The sequence below is a fragment of the Artemia franciscana genome, chromosome 7 (genome assembly GCF_032884065.1).
Source record: "Artemia franciscana chromosome 7, ASM3288406v1, whole genome shotgun sequence".
In the NCBI taxonomy this organism is placed as follows: domain Eukaryota; kingdom Metazoa; phylum Arthropoda; class Branchiopoda; order Anostraca; family Artemiidae; genus Artemia; species Artemia franciscana.
In genome coordinates, this window is record NC_088869.1 from 54,889,887 (window position 1) to 54,909,997 (window position 20,111).

Consider the following 20,111-nt stretch of genomic DNA (forward strand, 5'->3'; position numbering starts at 1 on the left):
AGGCGGTCACATAGTGGAAAAAGACGAAACCTTGTTCTCCAAATGGAAAAATAATGCAGGAAGAATTTCACCGCAACAGTGGTTGTTTGGTGGTTTGTGTAGAGATGCCGATGGCGGATTTTTATTGGAAGTCCTCAACCAAAAATCGAAACCGTTACTCCAGCAAATTCAGATCCATACTGAGCCAGGTTCAACAATCGTTTCCGATTGTTGGAGGGGCTACGATACAGATGAGTTGTAGAAATTCATATGGCTAACTCAAGGCATAATGTCTTTTTTTTTCTTTTGCAATATTGCCAATCTACAGCAGATGAGGCAAAATTGTAGAATTTGCCAGGTCAAACCGATCAGGTATAATCACCAAAGCGCAAACAGCAGAATCAGATTTCAAAACATCACATATCATAAAATACGACAAACAATATATTAAAATGTTATTGGATCTTGATACACAAACAAACATCGGCACTAGAAAGTCTGTTCCAAACCAAATTATTTGAGAAAAAATTCTCATTTTCTAAAAAAAAAAGGCAAAATAGATTAACTTGTCTTTAAGTCCCGGGTTTGTGCTTATTAACCTACTCATTCTGTATATAAAACTGTAATATGCAGTAGGGTAATAGGTGTCTAATGCAATAATAATAAAGAAAAACATGCGTAATGCAACGAATTAACGGCTAAAACACGGCCGTCATTCCGAAAATATTTACATTCGGCCGATTTTACAGCCATATGTCACTGGTATTAGAGTGTCAAAATTTTGCTCGTAAATGGCATTTTACAATCTAGTTTTGTTAGAACGCTAACTCGATTTAAATTTAAGCCTAAATTTAAAAATTGAACTTGAAGTATTGGATACATTTAAGTTAGAAATGACTCTGTTAAATAGTCAGGAATATCATACTGAGACACATCAACAAGAAGCCTCTGCCATTTTCAGAAGTAATGGTAGGACCAACCATCATTACACAAGTTTTTCGCCACGTTTTTGTTGTCTTGGAGGGGTGGAGAGTGCATGGCAACTCCATCTGTGTCAGTGAAGAGCCTTGAATCTAAGACACAGATATTTTTATATTCATTATGTTATATATGTATGATAGCTAGGACATATTATCACATTCGTAAGTTAACGTTCGATCTTATCGTAGTCTAAAGTTCAATAATAAATAGCCTAAAAACGATAAAAATACCAAATTCCATGTATTGTCCAATAGTGGAAGAGGTCAGTGCTAACACACAAGTTGTGCTGATTCATATCCTCCCACAAGACACAACTGGAAGCTGGCCATTGCTGTGTGAAAATTATGATGTCAAAAGTATCATTCTTCTTAAGATCACGGACTTGTCCAAAGTACTGACAGCTTTTAAACCTAGAAAACATAAAATACCTTACTCAGGTTTCCAATAAACATAGATGTATTTGTATTGAAATCTAAATGTCCATAACACAATTGCAAAACTTGCAAAATATGTATTTCAGCACTAATTACAAACACTAAACAACTTTTTCTTATTCTAATGATTACTTCTTTCTTAATAATTTTTTCTAATTACGTGATTACATGTATTTGTAGATTTCTGAATACCCAGAACAGGTCTACAAAAAAAATGTATCACTGTATACAGGAAGGAATGACATGTCTCAAGATCATGGGTTCCACCTAAGAGTGTCAGGGGAAAGATGCCCTCCTTAAGGAAACGACAAGATATTAAAAAATATTAAATAATAAAACGAGAAATATTCCCATAAACTCGTTTTGCAAACCAAACTCCTGGTCTTATTAGAACCGTCCCAGGAAAAATTTTTGGTGGTGATATACACCCTTTTTTGACCAAGCATTTTTTTTTTCAACAGACTGGTAAGCAATTAGTTGATAGTTGTGTCTAAATTCTCAAATTTAAACTAGTAATTTATATTAAATTAAAATTTTCCTTTAAAATCTTCTTCTTTTCCCATACCAGCAGTAGCTCCGAGCTCCCAATGATTGTACTTAATTCCGTGTTTTATAGAGCCTGTTCTCACAATGTTGTGGATCTGCCATCTATTCTAGTAGTCATCTTGTTGCTCAATTGTGGGGTTTTTAAGAACAACACGGGTTTATGGATAACAATTGTTCTCAGAAATGTTCAACCATCGAAATGCTATTTGACAACACTATTGGTTAAAAACATCAGGAAACTTTAAGATTAAACAATACACAGAGGAAGTGGAACTAAGTTACTAATATATTTTTATTCAATGAAGATCCTTCCGAAAAATAGAAGTGTGTGGATTAGCGACAAAACCCGCAATCAACCCAACATCAGCTACAAACATACAAAAGCTGCAAAAGATGTTATGTACAACCATGTTCCCCCATTTAGAACCAAGAGCCCTCTTCTAGAAATCTTCAAGAGCATCATTCTCGTAGAAGAATTATTATCACCCATAAGCATGGATCCATAAGATGGGAGAATTTCCAGATATGTTTCCGAGAATTTTAAGAATGATGCGTTATCTGGTATCTGGTAAAGCTGCAAAAGATGTCATGTGCAATCATGTTCCCCCACTTAGACCCTAGAACCCTCTCCTAGGAATCTTCAATAGCGTCATTCTAGTAGAAGAATTATGATCATATATGAGCATTCAAAGCCTTTGCAACTCTCTTACAATCCCACTACTATCTGCCTCCACTTCCCTTCTAGCTCTGTCAAATCATCTCTTGCTCTTTCAAATAATTAAAAAGAATTTTTTCAAGCTAAATAAAATAGCATTCTACTTCAATAGGATTCAACTCCAAACATTCCTCTCAAGTTAAAGTAAATAGACATAGCATATCTCACAGGTACAAACGTCCAGTAGGGAAAAGCGGTTGTAGCCTTATGCCGTCTATACGCTAAATAATTAAAATACCAGATCTAATCAATTTTTTAAGAAATGTTGTGGATTAGAAGAAGATTGAAGAACTACCATGTGGATTCAATCTATATATATATTAAATAAAAAAAAACTAGTTTTTTTAACTGAAAGTAAGGAGCGACATTAAAACTTAAAACGAACAGAAATTATTCCGTATATGAAATGGGTTGTCCCCTCCGCTATCCCTCGCTCTTTACGTTAAAGCTTTTAATTGTTTTAAAAAGTAGAATTGTGGCAAAGAGTCAAACTTTAGCGTAAAGAGCGAGGGATTGCGGAGGGGACAACCCATTTCATATACGGAGTAATTTCTGTTCGTTTTAAGTTTTAATGTCGCTGAAAGTGTAAAGAAGAAAAATAACTAAAAAAGAAAAAATAACCAAAAAGAAAAAAATAAAAAACTATAAAAGAAAAGAACTAAAAAAATAAGAAACTAAAAAAAAAAGAAAAAGAAAAAACTAAAAAAAACAAGAAAGGAGAAAAAAACTAAAAAATAAAGAAGAAAAAGAAAACTAAAAAAGAGGAAAAATACAAAAAAACTTTAAAAGGTAAAAAACTAAAAAAAAGGATAAAAACTAAAAAAAGTAAAAACAAAAAAATAAAAGAGGAAAAAAACTAAAAAAGAATACAAATTAAAAAAAAAGAAGAAACTAAAAAAGAAAAAAGAAAAACTAAAATAACAGAAAAAACTGAAAAAACATCAAAAATCTAAAAAAAGTCGATATCTATATATATAGATATAAGTTGTTTGTCTGTTGACTGACGTCATGTTTGTGTGTCGACTGACGTCATGTTTGTCGACTGACGTCATTATAAGGATTGAGCTGTATGTGGTCATGAAGTTGTTTGTCGACCAATGTCATGTTTGTCGACTGACGAAATTACAGACCGGGACACCGGGACACTCAAAGAGAAATTACAGACTGGGACACAGGGACACAAATAACGACCGGGACACAGGAAATATAAATTACGACCCGGACACAGAGACACAACTACAACGGGGACGCCGGGGGGCATAGGGGGGGGGTATATAAATGACGACCGGGACACAGGGAATGTTCGATTAGTAATCACCATTAACAAAGCTCAAGGGCAATCATTATAATAATGAGGTATAGATCTGAATACGGATTGTTTTTCCCATAAACAATTATATGTTGCATGTTCAAGAGTCGGTAGACCTGACAATCTATTCATATGCACAGACAATGGGACAGCGAAGAATGTTGTATATTCGCAAGCTTTACAAACATATATATATATCTATCTATATTCACAGGTGGGACACAAGTACCCAACTACAATGGCACGTAACTAACATGGCACGAAAAAAGCTAAAAAAAAGAAAAAATCTAAAAAGAAAAAAAATAAAAAAGGTAAAAAAATAAAAACAAAAAAAAAACACCGGGACACAAATGACGACCAGGACACAGGGAATATAAATGACGACCGGGACACAGGGACACAGCTACAACGGGGACGCCGGGGGGCACAGGGGGATATATAAATAACGACGGGGACACAGGGAATGTTCGATTAGCAATCACCATCAACAAAGGTCAAGGGCAATCATTAGAATAATGAGGTATAGATCTGAATACGGATTGTTTTTCCCATGGACAATTATATATTGCATGTTAAAGAGTCGGTAAACCCGACAATCTATTTATATGCACAGACAATGGGATAGCAAAGAATATTGTATATTCGCAAGTTTTACGTAGTTGAAAACATATATATATCTATCTATATTCACAGGTGGGACACAGGGACACAACTGCAATGGTGCGTAACTAAAAAGGCGCGTAACGACTTACGCGCGCGGGGGGCTTAGGGGTTGCGCAAAGCGCCCCCCCGCGACAGCTATTCTATGTATATAGATAAGTTATTTGTCGACTGACGTCATGTTTTTCCACTGACGTCATTTTAAGGATTGAGCATTATGACGTCATGTTTGTATTTTGTATGTTTTTATATGACGTCAAAGGCTTTGTATATGACGTCAAAGGCTTTTTATATGACGTCATTATAAGTATATAAGAAAGCGTTTCAAAGAGAAATTTGTAGCATATATCTTAAAATGACAGAAGAAACAGCCGAGGAAGCTGCTCAAATAGTTAATTCAAAGAAAAATTTTAGTATAAATCCTACAATGGCAGGAGAAACAGCCGAGGAAGCTGCTCAAAGAGTTAATGCTAAAAGACTTGTGGCTAAAGAACGCAAAACCACGCAGTTAGATGACAGCGGACAGCGACCTGCACAGCGAGAGTCAAAACGTATCAAAACTGAAAATGATAGCGATGATGATTGGGTTTGGGATTTTGACTTGGATAAGGTCATCAATGCCTACCAGATTTTAGTTACAAAAAACAAAGGTTCGGCGATATGTATTTCATAGTGACGAAAGACAAGCCTAGGTAAAACAAACCAAACAACTTGAAAGTGATACCTATGATAAGAAAAACGACGTTGAAAGGACTATCGTTTCCCAGTTGCAACATCTTTTCTACAAAAATAATAATTTAGTGCTTCTGTTCTCGAATTGATGCCTACTGATACGCAACTATCAACGAAGTGGCAATCATTATGGTCGGTGATCAGTTCTTATTTCGAGATAATATTCTTTATAGGTGAACCAATCAGTTGACAAGAATTGCTTAAACTCATCGATATTACGATGCCCTATAACATCCTATCATTTTTTGGGATGGAGCCGACGGCTATCACTTTAATATTAAATTGATAGATCCAGCAATTAACAAAGAAATTGATAAGAAATGCAGCGCAATGAAATATTATGCCTATAGATTAATGATACGTCATTTATTACATTTACATATAATCCATCTTGGGATTAGATACAACAGCTTTCACATCCTGGACAATCGCCGGTTCATAGACATGACATTACGGCCCGTGTCTTCCGGCAGAAGTTGCTCTCCTTCCACCGAATACGGCTAGAAAGGTCAGATATGACCTTGGACTTTAAAACAGAAATTTATAACTGCACTTTAGTTATGATTGAAGATTTGTGCTTATCTATTGCAAACAAACTTCTCAAGCATTTGGGAATGCCTTCACCTAATCGCACTGCTTCTATTTCTACATGTGTAGAATGGGATCGTGAACAAAGTTACAACATAATTGATCTATTGTCGTATGTTACAGACCGGGACACAAGGAATATAAATGACGACCGGGACACTCAAAGAGAAATTACAAAGATAAATATATTTCTCTTTGAGAAATATGTCAAAGAGACATTCAAGGAGAAATTACAGACCGGGACACCGGGAAGAAAATGACAAGCGGGACACAGGGAATATAAATGACGACCGGGACACTCAAAGAGAAATTACAAACCGAGACACCGAGACACAGGAAATATAAATGACGAGGACACAGGGACACAACTACAACGGGGACGCCGGAAGGGCACATGGGGGATATATAAATGACGACGGGGACACAGGGAATATTCGATTAGCAATTACCATCAACAAAGCCCAAGGGCAATCATTAGAAAAATTCGGTATAGATCTGAATACGGATTGTTTTCCCATGGACAATTATATGTTGCATGTTCAAGAGTCGGTAAACCTAACAATCTATTTATATTCAAAACAATGGGACAGCAAAGAATATTGTATTTTCGCAAGTTTTACGTAGTTAAAAACATATATATATATACATAATATATCGAGCTTAAAGCTACCCTCCTCTTCTGTTCGTACCAAAACAGATCCAAGCCCACTTATGTTTATTTGTTTGGTTGTTTTTTTTTTTTGTTTTTTTTTTTTTCCAAAAAGGGTGCTAGTCTATTTTATACGTCCTTACTATTCCTAAATACTATTCCACTAAATACTATTCCAACCAAATTTTAATTCCTTTACATTAAAAAAAAAAAAATAGTGTAAGCATAAGAAAAATTGTGCCTGTCCAGAAGGAAAATTGTTAAGAGAATAATTCTTACTGCATAACATGCAGATAAATTGTGATTAACTCGTTTTAAATACTTTTTAAAAATGTACTTTGCAAAAATATAGGGCAAATTATACATTTCCCACGTGTTTTTCCGTTTGTTCATTTCGTCAGAGTTCATTGAATTCAAGTCTAAACAGGTTGAAAAAAGAGCGGCGGATGGCAAAACATGGATAATATATAGTTTTGGCTATATATTTACGCATTTAGGGGTGTTGAGGGTAGGATATAGTGGGAGAACTTATAAAATGTGCTAACTATAATTTTTCTTCCGATTATGAAGTAAGTAACGTAAGGAAGTAACTATTTGTTTTCGTAACGTATTTCATTCTCAATATCCCTAATTCTTTGTTTATACCCCAAAAATTGCTATCAATTTGTTTTCAATGTCACTCCAGGTTCAACTACCCCTCCCCCCAATAATACATGGAAGTGGTGTTAAATCAGAAAAATAAACAAGAGCTAAGAGCTCATATGGCACTTGTGACGAGGTCGGAGGAGCCAAGAGCCAAGAGCTCATATGGTATGAGCTCTGGCAAAATTCTGAGAGTCAATAGATTGCTTTAAAAGGAAAATCAGAGGCTTAACGTCGGTCGGTATTTAAAATAAGAGCTCTGAGTCACGAGATCCTTCTAAATATCAAACTTCATGAAGATCCGATCACCTACTAGTAAGTTAAAAATACCTCGATTTTTCTAATTTTTCCTCTCCCTTCAGGCCCCCCCAGATGGTCAAAACGGGGAAAACGACTTTATCACGTCACTTTGTGCAGCTCCCTGACACGCCTACCAATTTCCATCGTCCTAGCACGTCCAGAAGCACAAAACTCAACAAAGCATTTAACCCCACCCCCTAACCCCCCCCCCCCAAAGAGAGTAGATCTAGTCCGGTTACGTCAATCACATATCTCATTTATTTAAAATGAGAGCAACACAAGATCCTTCTAAATACCAAATTTCATGAAGATCTGATCACCCGTTCTTAAGTTTCAAATACCTCATTTTTTCTAAATTTTCCGAATTACTCCCCCCCCCCCAACTCCACCAAATAGAGCGGATCCGGTCCGGTTATTTCCGTCACATATCTTGTATTTGTGATTATTTTTCCCACCAAGTTTCATCCTGATCTCTCAGCTTTAAACATTTTCCAAGATTTCCGCTCCCCCCCCCCCAATGACACTTATTTTTCCCACCAAGTTTCATCCTGATCTCTCCACTTTAAGCGTTTTCCAAGATTTTCACTCCCCCCCCCCAATGACACTGGATCCTGTCGGGATTTAAAATAAGAGATCTGAGTTACGAGGTCGTTCTAAATATGAAATTTCATTAAGATCCGATCACTTTTCGTAAGTTAAAGATACCTCATTTTTTCTAATTTTTTAGAATTAATCCTCCCCCACGCCCAACTCCCCTAATGAGAGCGGACCCGTTCCGATTATGTCAATCACGTATCTAGGACTTGTGCTTATTTTTCCTACCAATTTTCATCCCGATCCCTCCACTATAAGCATTTTCCAAGATTTTAGGCCCCCTAAGCTCCCCAATGTCGCCGCATCCGGTCAGGATTTAAAAAAGAGCTCTGAGACACGATATCCTTCCCAACAACCAAGTCTTCTATGAAAACAACTTGTCAACAACATTTTAGCTTCTAAAATAGTTCTTCACTGATTTTATGAATGTTTTGGGTTTTTCGCGACTTATTTTATTTTTTGGGGACTTAAAATTACTTTGGAACTGAGAATTTCTTGTTATGTTTCCGAATATTTTAAAAATTATGCGTTATCTGGTATTGCGTAATTATTCATGTTGTCAGTGGAGCAAAACAATGTATCCTGTGACAGCTCTCACATCTGGTCATTTGAAGAATGGATACTGTGGCGGCCCATAATCCGATGAACTATTGGAGTTGCTAGCACCTTTTTGGCATTATTCCAAGAAAACACATTCTATTTTCCAAGAATTTCATGGCATGTTTCTCAGAATTTCAAGAATGATACATTTTCTGATATTGCGTAATCATTCACAGTGTAGGTGAAACAATACGATACATCCTGTGACAACCTTCATATCTGGTCTTTTCAGATAACAACTGAGTCAACAGCATTTTTAGCTTCTAAGTGGTTTTCCATTGATTTTATGAAATTTGTGTTTTATCTTTATTTTTTTCCATACAATTTTTGGTGACTTTTGTGCACCAAGAGTTTCTTGATACATTTAAAAGAATTTCAAGAATGATGCGTTATCTGGTATTACGTAATCATTATAGTTTTCAAGAATTTAATGGCGTGTTTCCGGATAATTTCAAGAATGATCTATTATCTGGTATTGCGTAATCATTCATGTTGTCAGTGAAACAATACAATATATCCTGTGACAGACCTCACATCTGGTTTTTTGAGATAACATCTGTCAACAACATTTTTTAGTTTCTGAGCAGTTTTCCATTGCTTTTATGAAATTTTTGTTCTTTTTTTAAGACTTTGAATTAGTTTTATTTTTTCTTTACTTGGAAATTTTGGTGAGAATTATTATGAGACGTTAAAAATTTGGTGGTATGTTTCCGAGAATTTCAAAAATGATGCTTTATCTGGCATTGCGTAATTATTCAACTCGTCAGAGAAACAATACAATACATTATGTGACAGCCCTCTCATCTGGTCTTTTGAGATACAGATACTCTAGCAGCCTAGTCTGCGATGTACTGTTGTAGTTACAAACACCTTTTTGGGCATCATTCCAAGAATATGCATCTTGGTTTCCGAGGATTTCTTGGCATGTTTCCTATAATTTCAAAAATGATGCGTTATTTGGTGTTGTATAATCATCCATGTTGTCAGTGAAACAATACAATACATCCTTTGACAACCCTCACATCTGGTCTTTAGTGTAACAACTGAGTAAACAACATGTTTGAATTCTAAGCATTTTTCCAATGATTTTTTTTTATTTATGGGTTATTTTTTGGGACTTATAATTTTTTGAAGACGACACCGAGAATTTCTTGGTATGTTTCCGGAAATTTTAACAATGCTGCGTCATCTGGTATTGCGTAATCATTCTGGTCATCGAGAATTTCATAGTACGTTTTCAATAATTTCAGGAATGATTTATTATCGAGTATTGCGTAATCAATCATTTTGTCCATGAAATAATACAATACATCATGTGATAGCCCTCACATCTGTCTTTCAAGCTAACAAAAGACCATACCAAAAAACTCCCCAAAAACCCATAGATTTCATATAATCAATGGAAAACTGTTTAGAAGCGAAAAATATTCTTGACTCAGTTGTTATCTCAAATGACCAGATGTGAGAGAATTTCTCGGAAACATGCCAAGAAATTCTCAAGGGAAATCTTTATACAAAACTGAAGCTTAGAGGTCAGGGTTAGAGGAAGGGGGCAACTAGCCCTCATTTACGGAATAATTTATGCTCGTTAAATTTTGAACCGGTAGAATTACCTTCACTGGGATCAAACAGCCATGTTGACCACAAGCATGGAATAATTTCTGGTCCTAACATCTTTGGGTGTAGAATACCCACAACATGTCAGAGCAGCCACTTTGCCCCCTCAAGAAATTTTCAGGCTAATAATATATTCTGTTTCAGTCTAATATAAATTCTTTTTCAGGACGAAATCAAAACTGTTTCGACGGGGTAATAAGCTCTTATTATGCTTTAGGTTCACATAGAGACATTACCATCTATACCAGCGACCTATATTGACCACATAGACGCCACCAGTCATCGACAGTCTATGTACGGGCCCTGTCGAAAGTGAACCAAAGGGGAAGTTTAGTGCAAGGGTGAACCCAATTAAAATAGTTCCCCATCTTTGATTTAGATACATTTATAACCCGTCTCGGCCCAGACAAAGACTATGAATGGGTTTATCAACTATCATCCAGTGAGTTCAAGAAAGAGCAGGGTTACACAGTGCATAGTGCCCAAATTGACAGGGATGAATAGGTCCAAGTGGTGCGGTTTCACCCCAGATTTACATGATTTTTATTTAGCTGACATTTCCTTGCGTAACGTTTATGTCTTTAGAGATCCTTTTAATACCCTTACAAGTGGTAGTATCCATAAGGATCCAGTTGACAATGTCCACTCCTATGTGGGCAAAATGCGGGTCCTTCTTGAAAAACATAAAAACATTCTACATCCGAACTTGTACGATTTTGAGGATATTTTTTTCAGTGGGTGGAAAGTATTTTTTGTAGAAGGTACAAATAAAATCAAGTGGAAAATTATATTGAAAATGGGAGCACTTCAAGAGTTTTATTTATAGAAAATTTAGATTTAAATGTTACTAAATTTAAAAAGAAATTTGTTTCAAGAGGTGGAAGAGGGAGAGGTGTAAAATGTAATGCAGATTTGAGGGGTTTTAGGAGTTTACAGCGCTTTCGGTTGGACACGAGCTAAGAGTGCTTCAGGTATGCAGTCATTGTGACAGGCCATAAACTCCTGAAGAATGACTCTAGTAGGACACTTTCAGACAATTTAGCAGTTGATGGGATGGGGAGGGGCAGCTTCCTAAAGTAGGTTTTACCTGTTTAAAGGTGAATTATCCTGTAACTCTCAAGGACACGGATATATTTGAAAGGATTGATGAGCATTTCAGAAACTGGTGTTTCAGTGTTACAGTACGATACAGAGTATGAGGATGGACAACTTGAAGATAAATGGGATAAATATATTCAGTGAGGACTCCGTCCGCTGAATCGGTGAAACACTGGGTATGGCTTCTTTACGAGCGTGCCAAAGACTCTGATTCAATTGAATGTTATTTTACAATCCCAAAAATTTGTCGGGTTGTATGTTAAGGGAAAGATTACACTTCAGGGTATTATTTTTCAATGTGTCTTTCAAGATTTTATGCAGAATTAAATTAAAACATCAGTTGAGGGACTGTAAGCGTGCGTGGACACGGTTTCGGGTAACAATCTTACGTTTCAAGAATTTTCCAAAATCGCTCCTGCAGAGCAACAAGGTGGCTTTTGACATCAAGGCTAAGTTCAATTACTTGTACGATCCATCAAACTCGAATCCTACTAAAGAACGTGGAGCCATTGCAGTCTCTTATGCCCATGCGTAAAGATATGCTAGTAATACCATGCATTCGGTAGAGGTATTGGAGACATTGGGTGGGCGCAGCTACGGTTGCACTTATTAAAATAGCAAATAAGTCAATTTCATGGCAGCACTGCGTAGATTATTCACGACTTCATCATCAGCGGACGAGTTGGCAATTAAAAATAATGTGCAACAATTTAAAAATAAAAAGTACTATTGTAGAAAACAAACAATACAAAAAAAATAAAGGAAAGTAACTTTTTAACACATTGAACGTAAGGTCGTAAATGTAGGGCACCTTTAAGGGGTTACGCCTGTCCAAATGAACTTGCCACCCCTCTCATGTTATGTATTTTTTAGTTTCTATTGATAAATATTTAAGGGATTTTGTCGGTCTCTCTATTGTTGTTTGAAAGAGAAGGAGAGACGAGACTGAAAGAGAAAGAGAAATTTCCCAGCAGCAAGTACGAAACATAGCTGAGGTTCCTGATGTAACATCGTCTGCTACAGCCTCAAGGTGGAGTTATTGTCAGTCACTTTCCTCCTCTAGCAACTCTATTGCTTGTCTTGCTGCATCAAGTACTATCCTTTCCGTTTTCGCTGTGGTTGAAATTCTACCAGGCTGATTGAAATTATATCTGGCTAAGGAAGGCTCTTATAAGCCGTTTTTTTTTTTTCAGTTAAAAGGATATTTTTTTTTGAACAGCGAAAAAAAAACGCAATATAAGAGTAAAACCGAGGATAGATTAGTAAAATTAAGAACGACGAAAAGTGAAAAAAGAACGCAGCTATTATTTTGTCTATGTTACCGTGAATGTCAAAAATTGAAAAATGCCGACATTCATTTGTGAATGCCCGAAATACCTTTTTTCCCCCCTTTAATTTAGTCAGCATTGCCAGTCAACTTTTTCAGTTTAATGCAAGGTTTGATGATGACAGGTTAGGTTACCTTAGGTTTTTAACCCATTTCTAATGTTCATAGCCAAATTTAATTGTGTTGCGAGAGCAACACTTTGGTTTTGTCGTGTTTTTTTTTTTTTTTTTTTTGTTCCTAGCACCCCGATTTCAGCTTATTGCTAGAAAGTGGTAAGGGCCTAACCTCTGCGGTTTTTACGGAAAGTGTGGACCTTCGGCCGGATTGATGAATATGACTTTACATTTTGGAAAGCTTCGTAGAACTCTTTCCTGGGGCCAAAAAGTATGGTTTTTGCTTGTCCTTGAGCCAGAGCCTATAGTGTGCGAAGTGAAGAGGAGTTGTATAGCCTATGTCAGAGAGGACTATCTGAAGTTATGCAGCCAAGCTTTCGTTTCATCAAACCATGTTTCTGCTTTCGAGTGGAAAGCTCCGTTCTAGCAGGCAAGCAGGCAGGCACCAGTTTCAAATTGAAGATGGACTAAAATCTATAAGTGTTAAATATATGCGACAGTTACCCTGCCCCAAAGCCAATATATCTTCTTTGAGTGATAAATAGAAAAACTTAGAGAAGCAAAAAAGCGGCATTTTCCCACGGGTCCGAAAGTGCTGCCGTGATTTCGGCTGAGTTTATCATTCGGTTTTTCGCACTTGGGATTGCGGTAGAGAAATGGTATCAGATGTGCCTCTTAAACTTTAAAAGTTCTCTCATTGCTAAAGAAATTAGAGTTTATCCTTTGCTCCTTTCTAAGTGATGACGTTAGAAAGTTGGCCTACGGCAAAAAAGTCAACTTTTGAACTAAGACAGATAGATTTTTTTTTTCGACGGCAGTCGCTAGCTTTTGATGAGCTGATTAAAGTATATGTCATCCATTTATTTTGTACAGAAATTCTTTCATGAGATATACCAGTTTGAAAGTTTAAAGGGGTTGACAACTTCAGTAGGGCAAATTCAGAAGGGGAAATCCGTTCGTATCGTTTCGAATGATAGCTCCAAAAACGCTACTTAAAGCAAAGTATCCAAATAAATGTATCAGCGTGGATGAGGACAAGTTCTAAAAGAAGAATATCGGCTAATTTGATACTCGCTTTAAACCTTATACTGCGAAGGAGGCACAGATGACAAATAGAGAAAGAAATTCAGCCTGAAACAATAAAGATTTTGAGGTTCCATTGTCATGGTTTTATTCCTTTGAAAACCTTGCCAAGAATCCGTTCTGGTCTGACCAAATCCTCGCAGAAAGTTAAAAAGTTTTTCAAGCACGAAAACAGACGGAATCTCCGCACGGATTGCTAAATCCGGACAGATTTCCTGTGATGTTCGTTTCCATTCCCACTAATTGACCTTTCTGGTCCTTGCGAAGTCTTGAAAGTCTTTGGATAACCAACATAAACAAACCCATCCTTTGAATAACATAAAAACATCACTATTCAGGACTTAGGAGGGGAGAGGGCTGGCCCCAAGAGCTCTACAGTTTCTCAAACGTTTAAACACTTACTGAAATAACTTATTCAAATCATAAAGGCATTTTGTATGACTGACCCACCCCACTCCTTTTTAAAAAAAAATAATAACAATAATAATAAATCACTGAATAACGTGCCTGTCACTAGTCCATCTCCTATTTTCATTGAGCTCAAGAACCATCCATAAGAATTTACTCCGTTATTTTGGTAAGCAGCGCTATCGCCTACTCCACTTCATTTCTATCCTTTGTAGCAATCGTTGCATGTAACAGTAGCCTAATAGTAGTAACATCCTTGGTTTATAGCTAGCCATCTCTAAATTTGAAATCAACACACTTAAAGTCAGCAAATTTATTTGTAATAATCGGCCTTTATACAAAATTTAACCGTTTTAAGGTTAAAGAACATAGAATATAACAGCTTTTAGACATTGAATAAAAATGTAACGTTTTCATTTTTAATTAGCGAAAGTGACTGGAGCGTACCCTGTTGACCTTCCTCCAATGACGACGGCTCATAGTGACCCTTTCGAGAGGCATCATCGGTGTCACACGTAGACATCAATTTTGGTATGGGGGCTGAGGGACCAAACGCCACTCCAGAAATGTTTATTTAATTTTTAAAATAAGAAGTAGGTTCCCATTTCACTCCTGTTAGTCATTTCTGGTGGGCAGTAATTTCAAAATGTTATAACAAACGAAGAAATCATTTCAGAAAAAGAGTCAAAGAAACACGCGATGTAGAAATGCAAAACCAGATTCTTGTTGAGGGTGACAGAAAGGTGTCCACTTAATATCTCGCGATTTCAGAGTGGAGCAGGTTGACGAACTACGTCTCTGTTGAAGGGGCTACGCTGCTACGTTCATAAGAGCTAAATACTTTTTTTCTATATTCTTTATTATACATAAGAATAAGAATACTCGAAGTTGGACCAAGTATTAAAAAAGTGCTATGAGATACAAGCCAAAATAAGAATTTATAAACCCTTGCATCAGTGTCAGAAGGCACAATATAAAGAAAGATAGCCCTATAGAAAACACATGCGACGAAGAGCGTTATTTGAACTGCGAAAGCTTTTTGAAATTCAGGGACAGTCTGACCTCGCCTCTTTGGACCTTGTTATGGTTTTGCTAGAAGCCCCAATCGCAATTATTGAAAACAACAAATATGGTACAAAAAGTCCAATCAACATCCGGTTGATTTCAGTTTGCGCTTGTTTCCTCCTATCAAGGAACGATTGAAGTTCACCTGTGCACAATGACCACAATAACTGACCTCGGGACATAGAAAGGCCCCCAAAAAAGGGGAGAGTTGTTAGAAAGCCTATAAGGATAGCCGTAGCCTTAAATTTTCTTCCTGTCCAAGAACCACTAATTCTACGAAGGTAGATCTTGAAGAGCACAGCTAACTCAAGGCCAAATAAGTAAGTTTGGACTAAAATAAGCCCAGTTTGTTCGGTCACTTTATAAACTACGCAAACTACATCTGGTAGTTCATAGAACCACATTAGCAAAAATGAAGCGCATATGTAAATGGTTACAGAATTCGACAAATATACTATTTATATTTAAATATATAATAAATATATATATAAATATAATAGATAATATATAATAATAAATATAATTAATAAATAATAAATATAGATAATAATATAATAAATATATATATATAAAAATATATATATATAAATATAGATATATAAATATGTAAAAGCTCATTAGTTCTTCTAAAATCTTTAAATGTTTTAGCTTGAACAAGCGGTATAAAAGTAGATAAGCTTATTACTACACACGCGAAAATACAGATTGCAATCCCAAAATTGTCCATTACTACACATGGAACATCCAGGGGTAGATATCACGAGATTCTGACCACTCCTAGAACTTAGGGGAGGTATCTAGGCACTACTACTGCTCACTATTAGATAATGATTGAACCAAATAATAGCTTGTCAAAAATAATATTTCCAGAGCCGTCTAACGTCTTACTATGTTTGATATCGAATTAACTTTAGAAAAATAGCCTAACAGCAACTGTTTTGTTTCAAGAACAATAACCCCAATCTTTCCTATGAAAAACTATACTTGAATCTAATTAGTAGCCGAATAAAAACAGGGTTTAAACTTGAATCCCAAAAGTCAGATTGCTGATCCGAGCCATACTTGGCGCTACTCGTGTCAGAGAGATGAGTGTATACATTATTTGTCTTCGATGCATTCACACAACAGTTCGTACATTAGCCCCGGGGTTATGCTCCCACTTTTAATAGCGTTTCAGTCTTTGCAAATTTTACCATAAAATGATCAGCATTCAGTGTTTGAACGCACAAATTCAAGATTAAGATCAGTAGTTACACATTTTTGGTCGTCTTTTTCACAGAGATAGAGTAGTATAAGCACCAAATGTAAACTAAACAAAATGCAGATATAGTTATGATTATTTTACCGTTGCCTGGGAACAATTAATATTAATTTCTGCATTGAAGATCGAACCTTTTTTACTCCAAAAATGTCTTAATAGGGAACAAAGACGAAAATAGCACTTTTATTGCCGCTGATTACGAACGAGTTTTCAGAAATCACGAACACCATGTGGCACGTGCCAAGCATGGCGGAACTGTGCCCACAGTTCTGGGCACTGTGGCTTGTCTGGTGGAAATGTGTGGCACACTTGACACTCCGAGATTTATGCCACTTTATTATTGGGAAGGAGGGGAAGCCTAGTTTACAAAAATCCTAAAGTCGGAAAAATTATAGTACAACATGGTAAAGCTCTTAATAAACATGATATGTCCTTGAGGCCTTTTCCGAACCCCTACCCTTCCATACGTTCCCGGCACCACTTTTATTTCTTTGAACTGGTGAATTTTTCTTTTTTTTCTTGGGCAAAGAAAATATAATCTCGTTGCAGTATAAATAACGCCTAAACAAAAATAAACAAGAATACCTAAGCATACATGCAATACATCAAGCAATATATTAACTTATTTATGATGTTGTTATCATTATATTTACGGGCAGAGTCATAAATTCAAGTCTCCAGCAACAAAGTCCGATTGCCTTTTGCCACAATATCTATATATATATATATATATATATATATATATATATATATATATATATATATATATATATATATATATATATATATATATATATATATATATATATATATATATATATATATATATATATATATATATATATATAAAAATAAGTTGTCTGTCCGTTACGCCAGATTATATCTTCTATATATATATAAAAGAAAACAAACTAGAATGTAAAAACTGGAAATTGCATAAAAATTTCGAAATATTTTGACAATAGATTAAAGTAATTCGAAAAAAGAAAAATGGTAAAAAACTAAAAAAAAAACTAAAAAGAAAAAACTAAAAAAAATAAAATATAAAAAAAAAATTAAAAAAAGAAAAAACCTAAAAAGAAAAAACGTAAAAAAATAAAAAAGATAAAAAACTAAAAAGAAAAAAAAACTTAAAAAAGCTAAAAAACTAAAAAAAAGAAAAAAAACTAAAAAAACTGGGAATTGCACAAATATTTCAATATATTTTGACAATAGATTAAAGTAATTCAAAAACCTTAAAACAGATACCCCATTATTGAGGTTTAATATAAATTGTTGGAGCTTTAGCATGCTTGGCACGTAAAGATTTTTCCAAGTGTCAATGTTAGAATGAACATTGACAAATTGAAGAAAACAAATCAATAAAAAGAAGAAACTAAAAAAAAGAAAAAACTAAAAAAGAAAAAAAACTAAAGAAGAAACTGTATCTATATGTATAAAAATAAGTTGTATATATGCATGTTTGTTTGTTTATGGGTTTGCATTTGACGTCATTATAAGTATATAAGGCTTTGTATATGACGTCATTATAAGATGACACTACAGACCAGGACACCGGGACACAAATGACAACCGGGACACAGGGAATATAAATGACGACCAGGACACAGGGACACAACTACAACGGGGACGCCGGGGGCACAGGGGGATATAAAAATGACGACGGGGACACAGGGAATGTTTGATTAGCAATCACCGTCAACAAAGCTCAAGGGCAATCGTTAGAAAAATGCGGTATAGATCTGAATACGGATTGTTTTCCCATGGACAATTATTATGTTGCACAGACAATGGGACAGCAAAGAATGTTGTATATTTGTATGTTTTACGTAGTTTAAAATATATATATATATATATATATATATATATATATATATATATATATATATATATATATATATATATATATATATAAATATATATAAATATATATATATATATATATATTATTTATATATATATATATATACTAATATATATATATATTAATATATATATATATATATATATCTATATATATAAAAATAAGTTGTCTGTGTGTGGATCTGTGGATGGATCAGGTGACGTCATGTTTGTCCGCATATGACGTCTGAATTATTTCACACTAATACAAAAGAAGAAAAAAACTAAAAAAGGTAAAAACTACAAAAAAAAACTAAAAAGAAAAAAAAACTAAAAAGCTAAAAAACTAAAAAAAACTAAAAAAAGGTAAAAATCTAATAACTAAAAAAAAACTGAAAAAAATAAAAAAAGGCAAAAACTAGAAAAAAAATAAAAACTAATAAAAAAACTAAAAAAGCTAAAAAACTAAAAAAACTAAAAAAAAACTAAAAAAAGGTAAAAAACTAAAAAAAAATAAAAACTAGAAAAGAAAAAAACTAAAAAAAAGGAAAAAACTGAAAAATAAAAGAGAAAAAGAAAACTAAAAAAATATGAATAAATATATATAAAAATAAGTTGTTTTCTGGGTTATGTCTGTCTGTCTGTCTGTCGAGTGACGTCGTGTTTGTCCGCATATGACGTCTGAATTATTTCACACTAATACAAAAGAAGAAAAAAACTAAAAAAGGTAAAAACTACAAAAAAAACTAAAAAGAAAAAAACTAAAAAAGCTAAAAAACTAAAAAAAACTAAAAAAAGGTAAAAAACAAAAAACTAAAAAAAACTGAAAAAACTAAAAAAAGGCAAAAACTAAAAAAAAACTAAAAACTAATAAAAAAAACTAAAAAAGCCAAAAAACTAAAAAAACTAAAAAAAGGTAAAAAACAAAAAAAAACTAAAAACTAAAAAAGAAAAAACTAAAAAAAAGGAAAAAACTGAAAAATAAGAGAAAAAGAAAACTAAAAAAATATTAATAAATATAAAAAATATAAATATAAATATAATATAAATTAGCAATCAACAAAGCACCGAGACACAAATGACGACCGGGACACAGGGAGTATAAATGACGACCAGGACATAAGTAAAAAAAAAACTAAAAAAACTAAAAAAATGGTAAAAACTACAAAAAAACTAATAAAAAAACTAAAAAATCTAAAAATCTAAATAAACTAAAAAAGAAAAAAAAGAAAAAAGAAAAAAAATAAAGGAGAAAAACAAAACTAAAAAACGAATGTATATACAGACCGGGACACCGGGATACAAATGACGACCGGGACACAGGGAATATAAATGACGACCGGGACACAGGGACACAACTACAATGGGGACGCCGGGGGGCACAGGGGGATATAAATGACGACCGGGACACCGGGACACAAGGAATATAAATGACGCCCGGGACACTCAAAGAGAAATCACAGACTGGAACACCGGGACACAAATGACGACCGGGACACAGGGAATATAAATGACGACCGGGACACAGGGACATAACTACAAAGGGGACGCCGGGGTGCACAGGGGGA

At 34.7% G+C, this 20,111-nt stretch overlaps 1 protein-coding gene across 1 annotated transcript in view; it reads right to left on the reverse strand.

Annotated features, from left to right (window-relative positions):
- LOC136029472 (ribonuclease Oy-like) overlaps nucleotides 1-20,111 on the reverse strand; it is a 57,030-nt gene that overhangs the window by 25,342 nt on the left and 11,577 nt on the right. Inside the window, exon 2 of the mRNA XM_065707895.1 lies at nucleotides 1,191-1,370. Coding sequence (XP_065563967.1) covers nucleotides 1,191-1,370 — 180 coding nt within the window. The remainder of the gene's footprint in view (nucleotides 1-1,190; nucleotides 1,371-20,111) is intronic.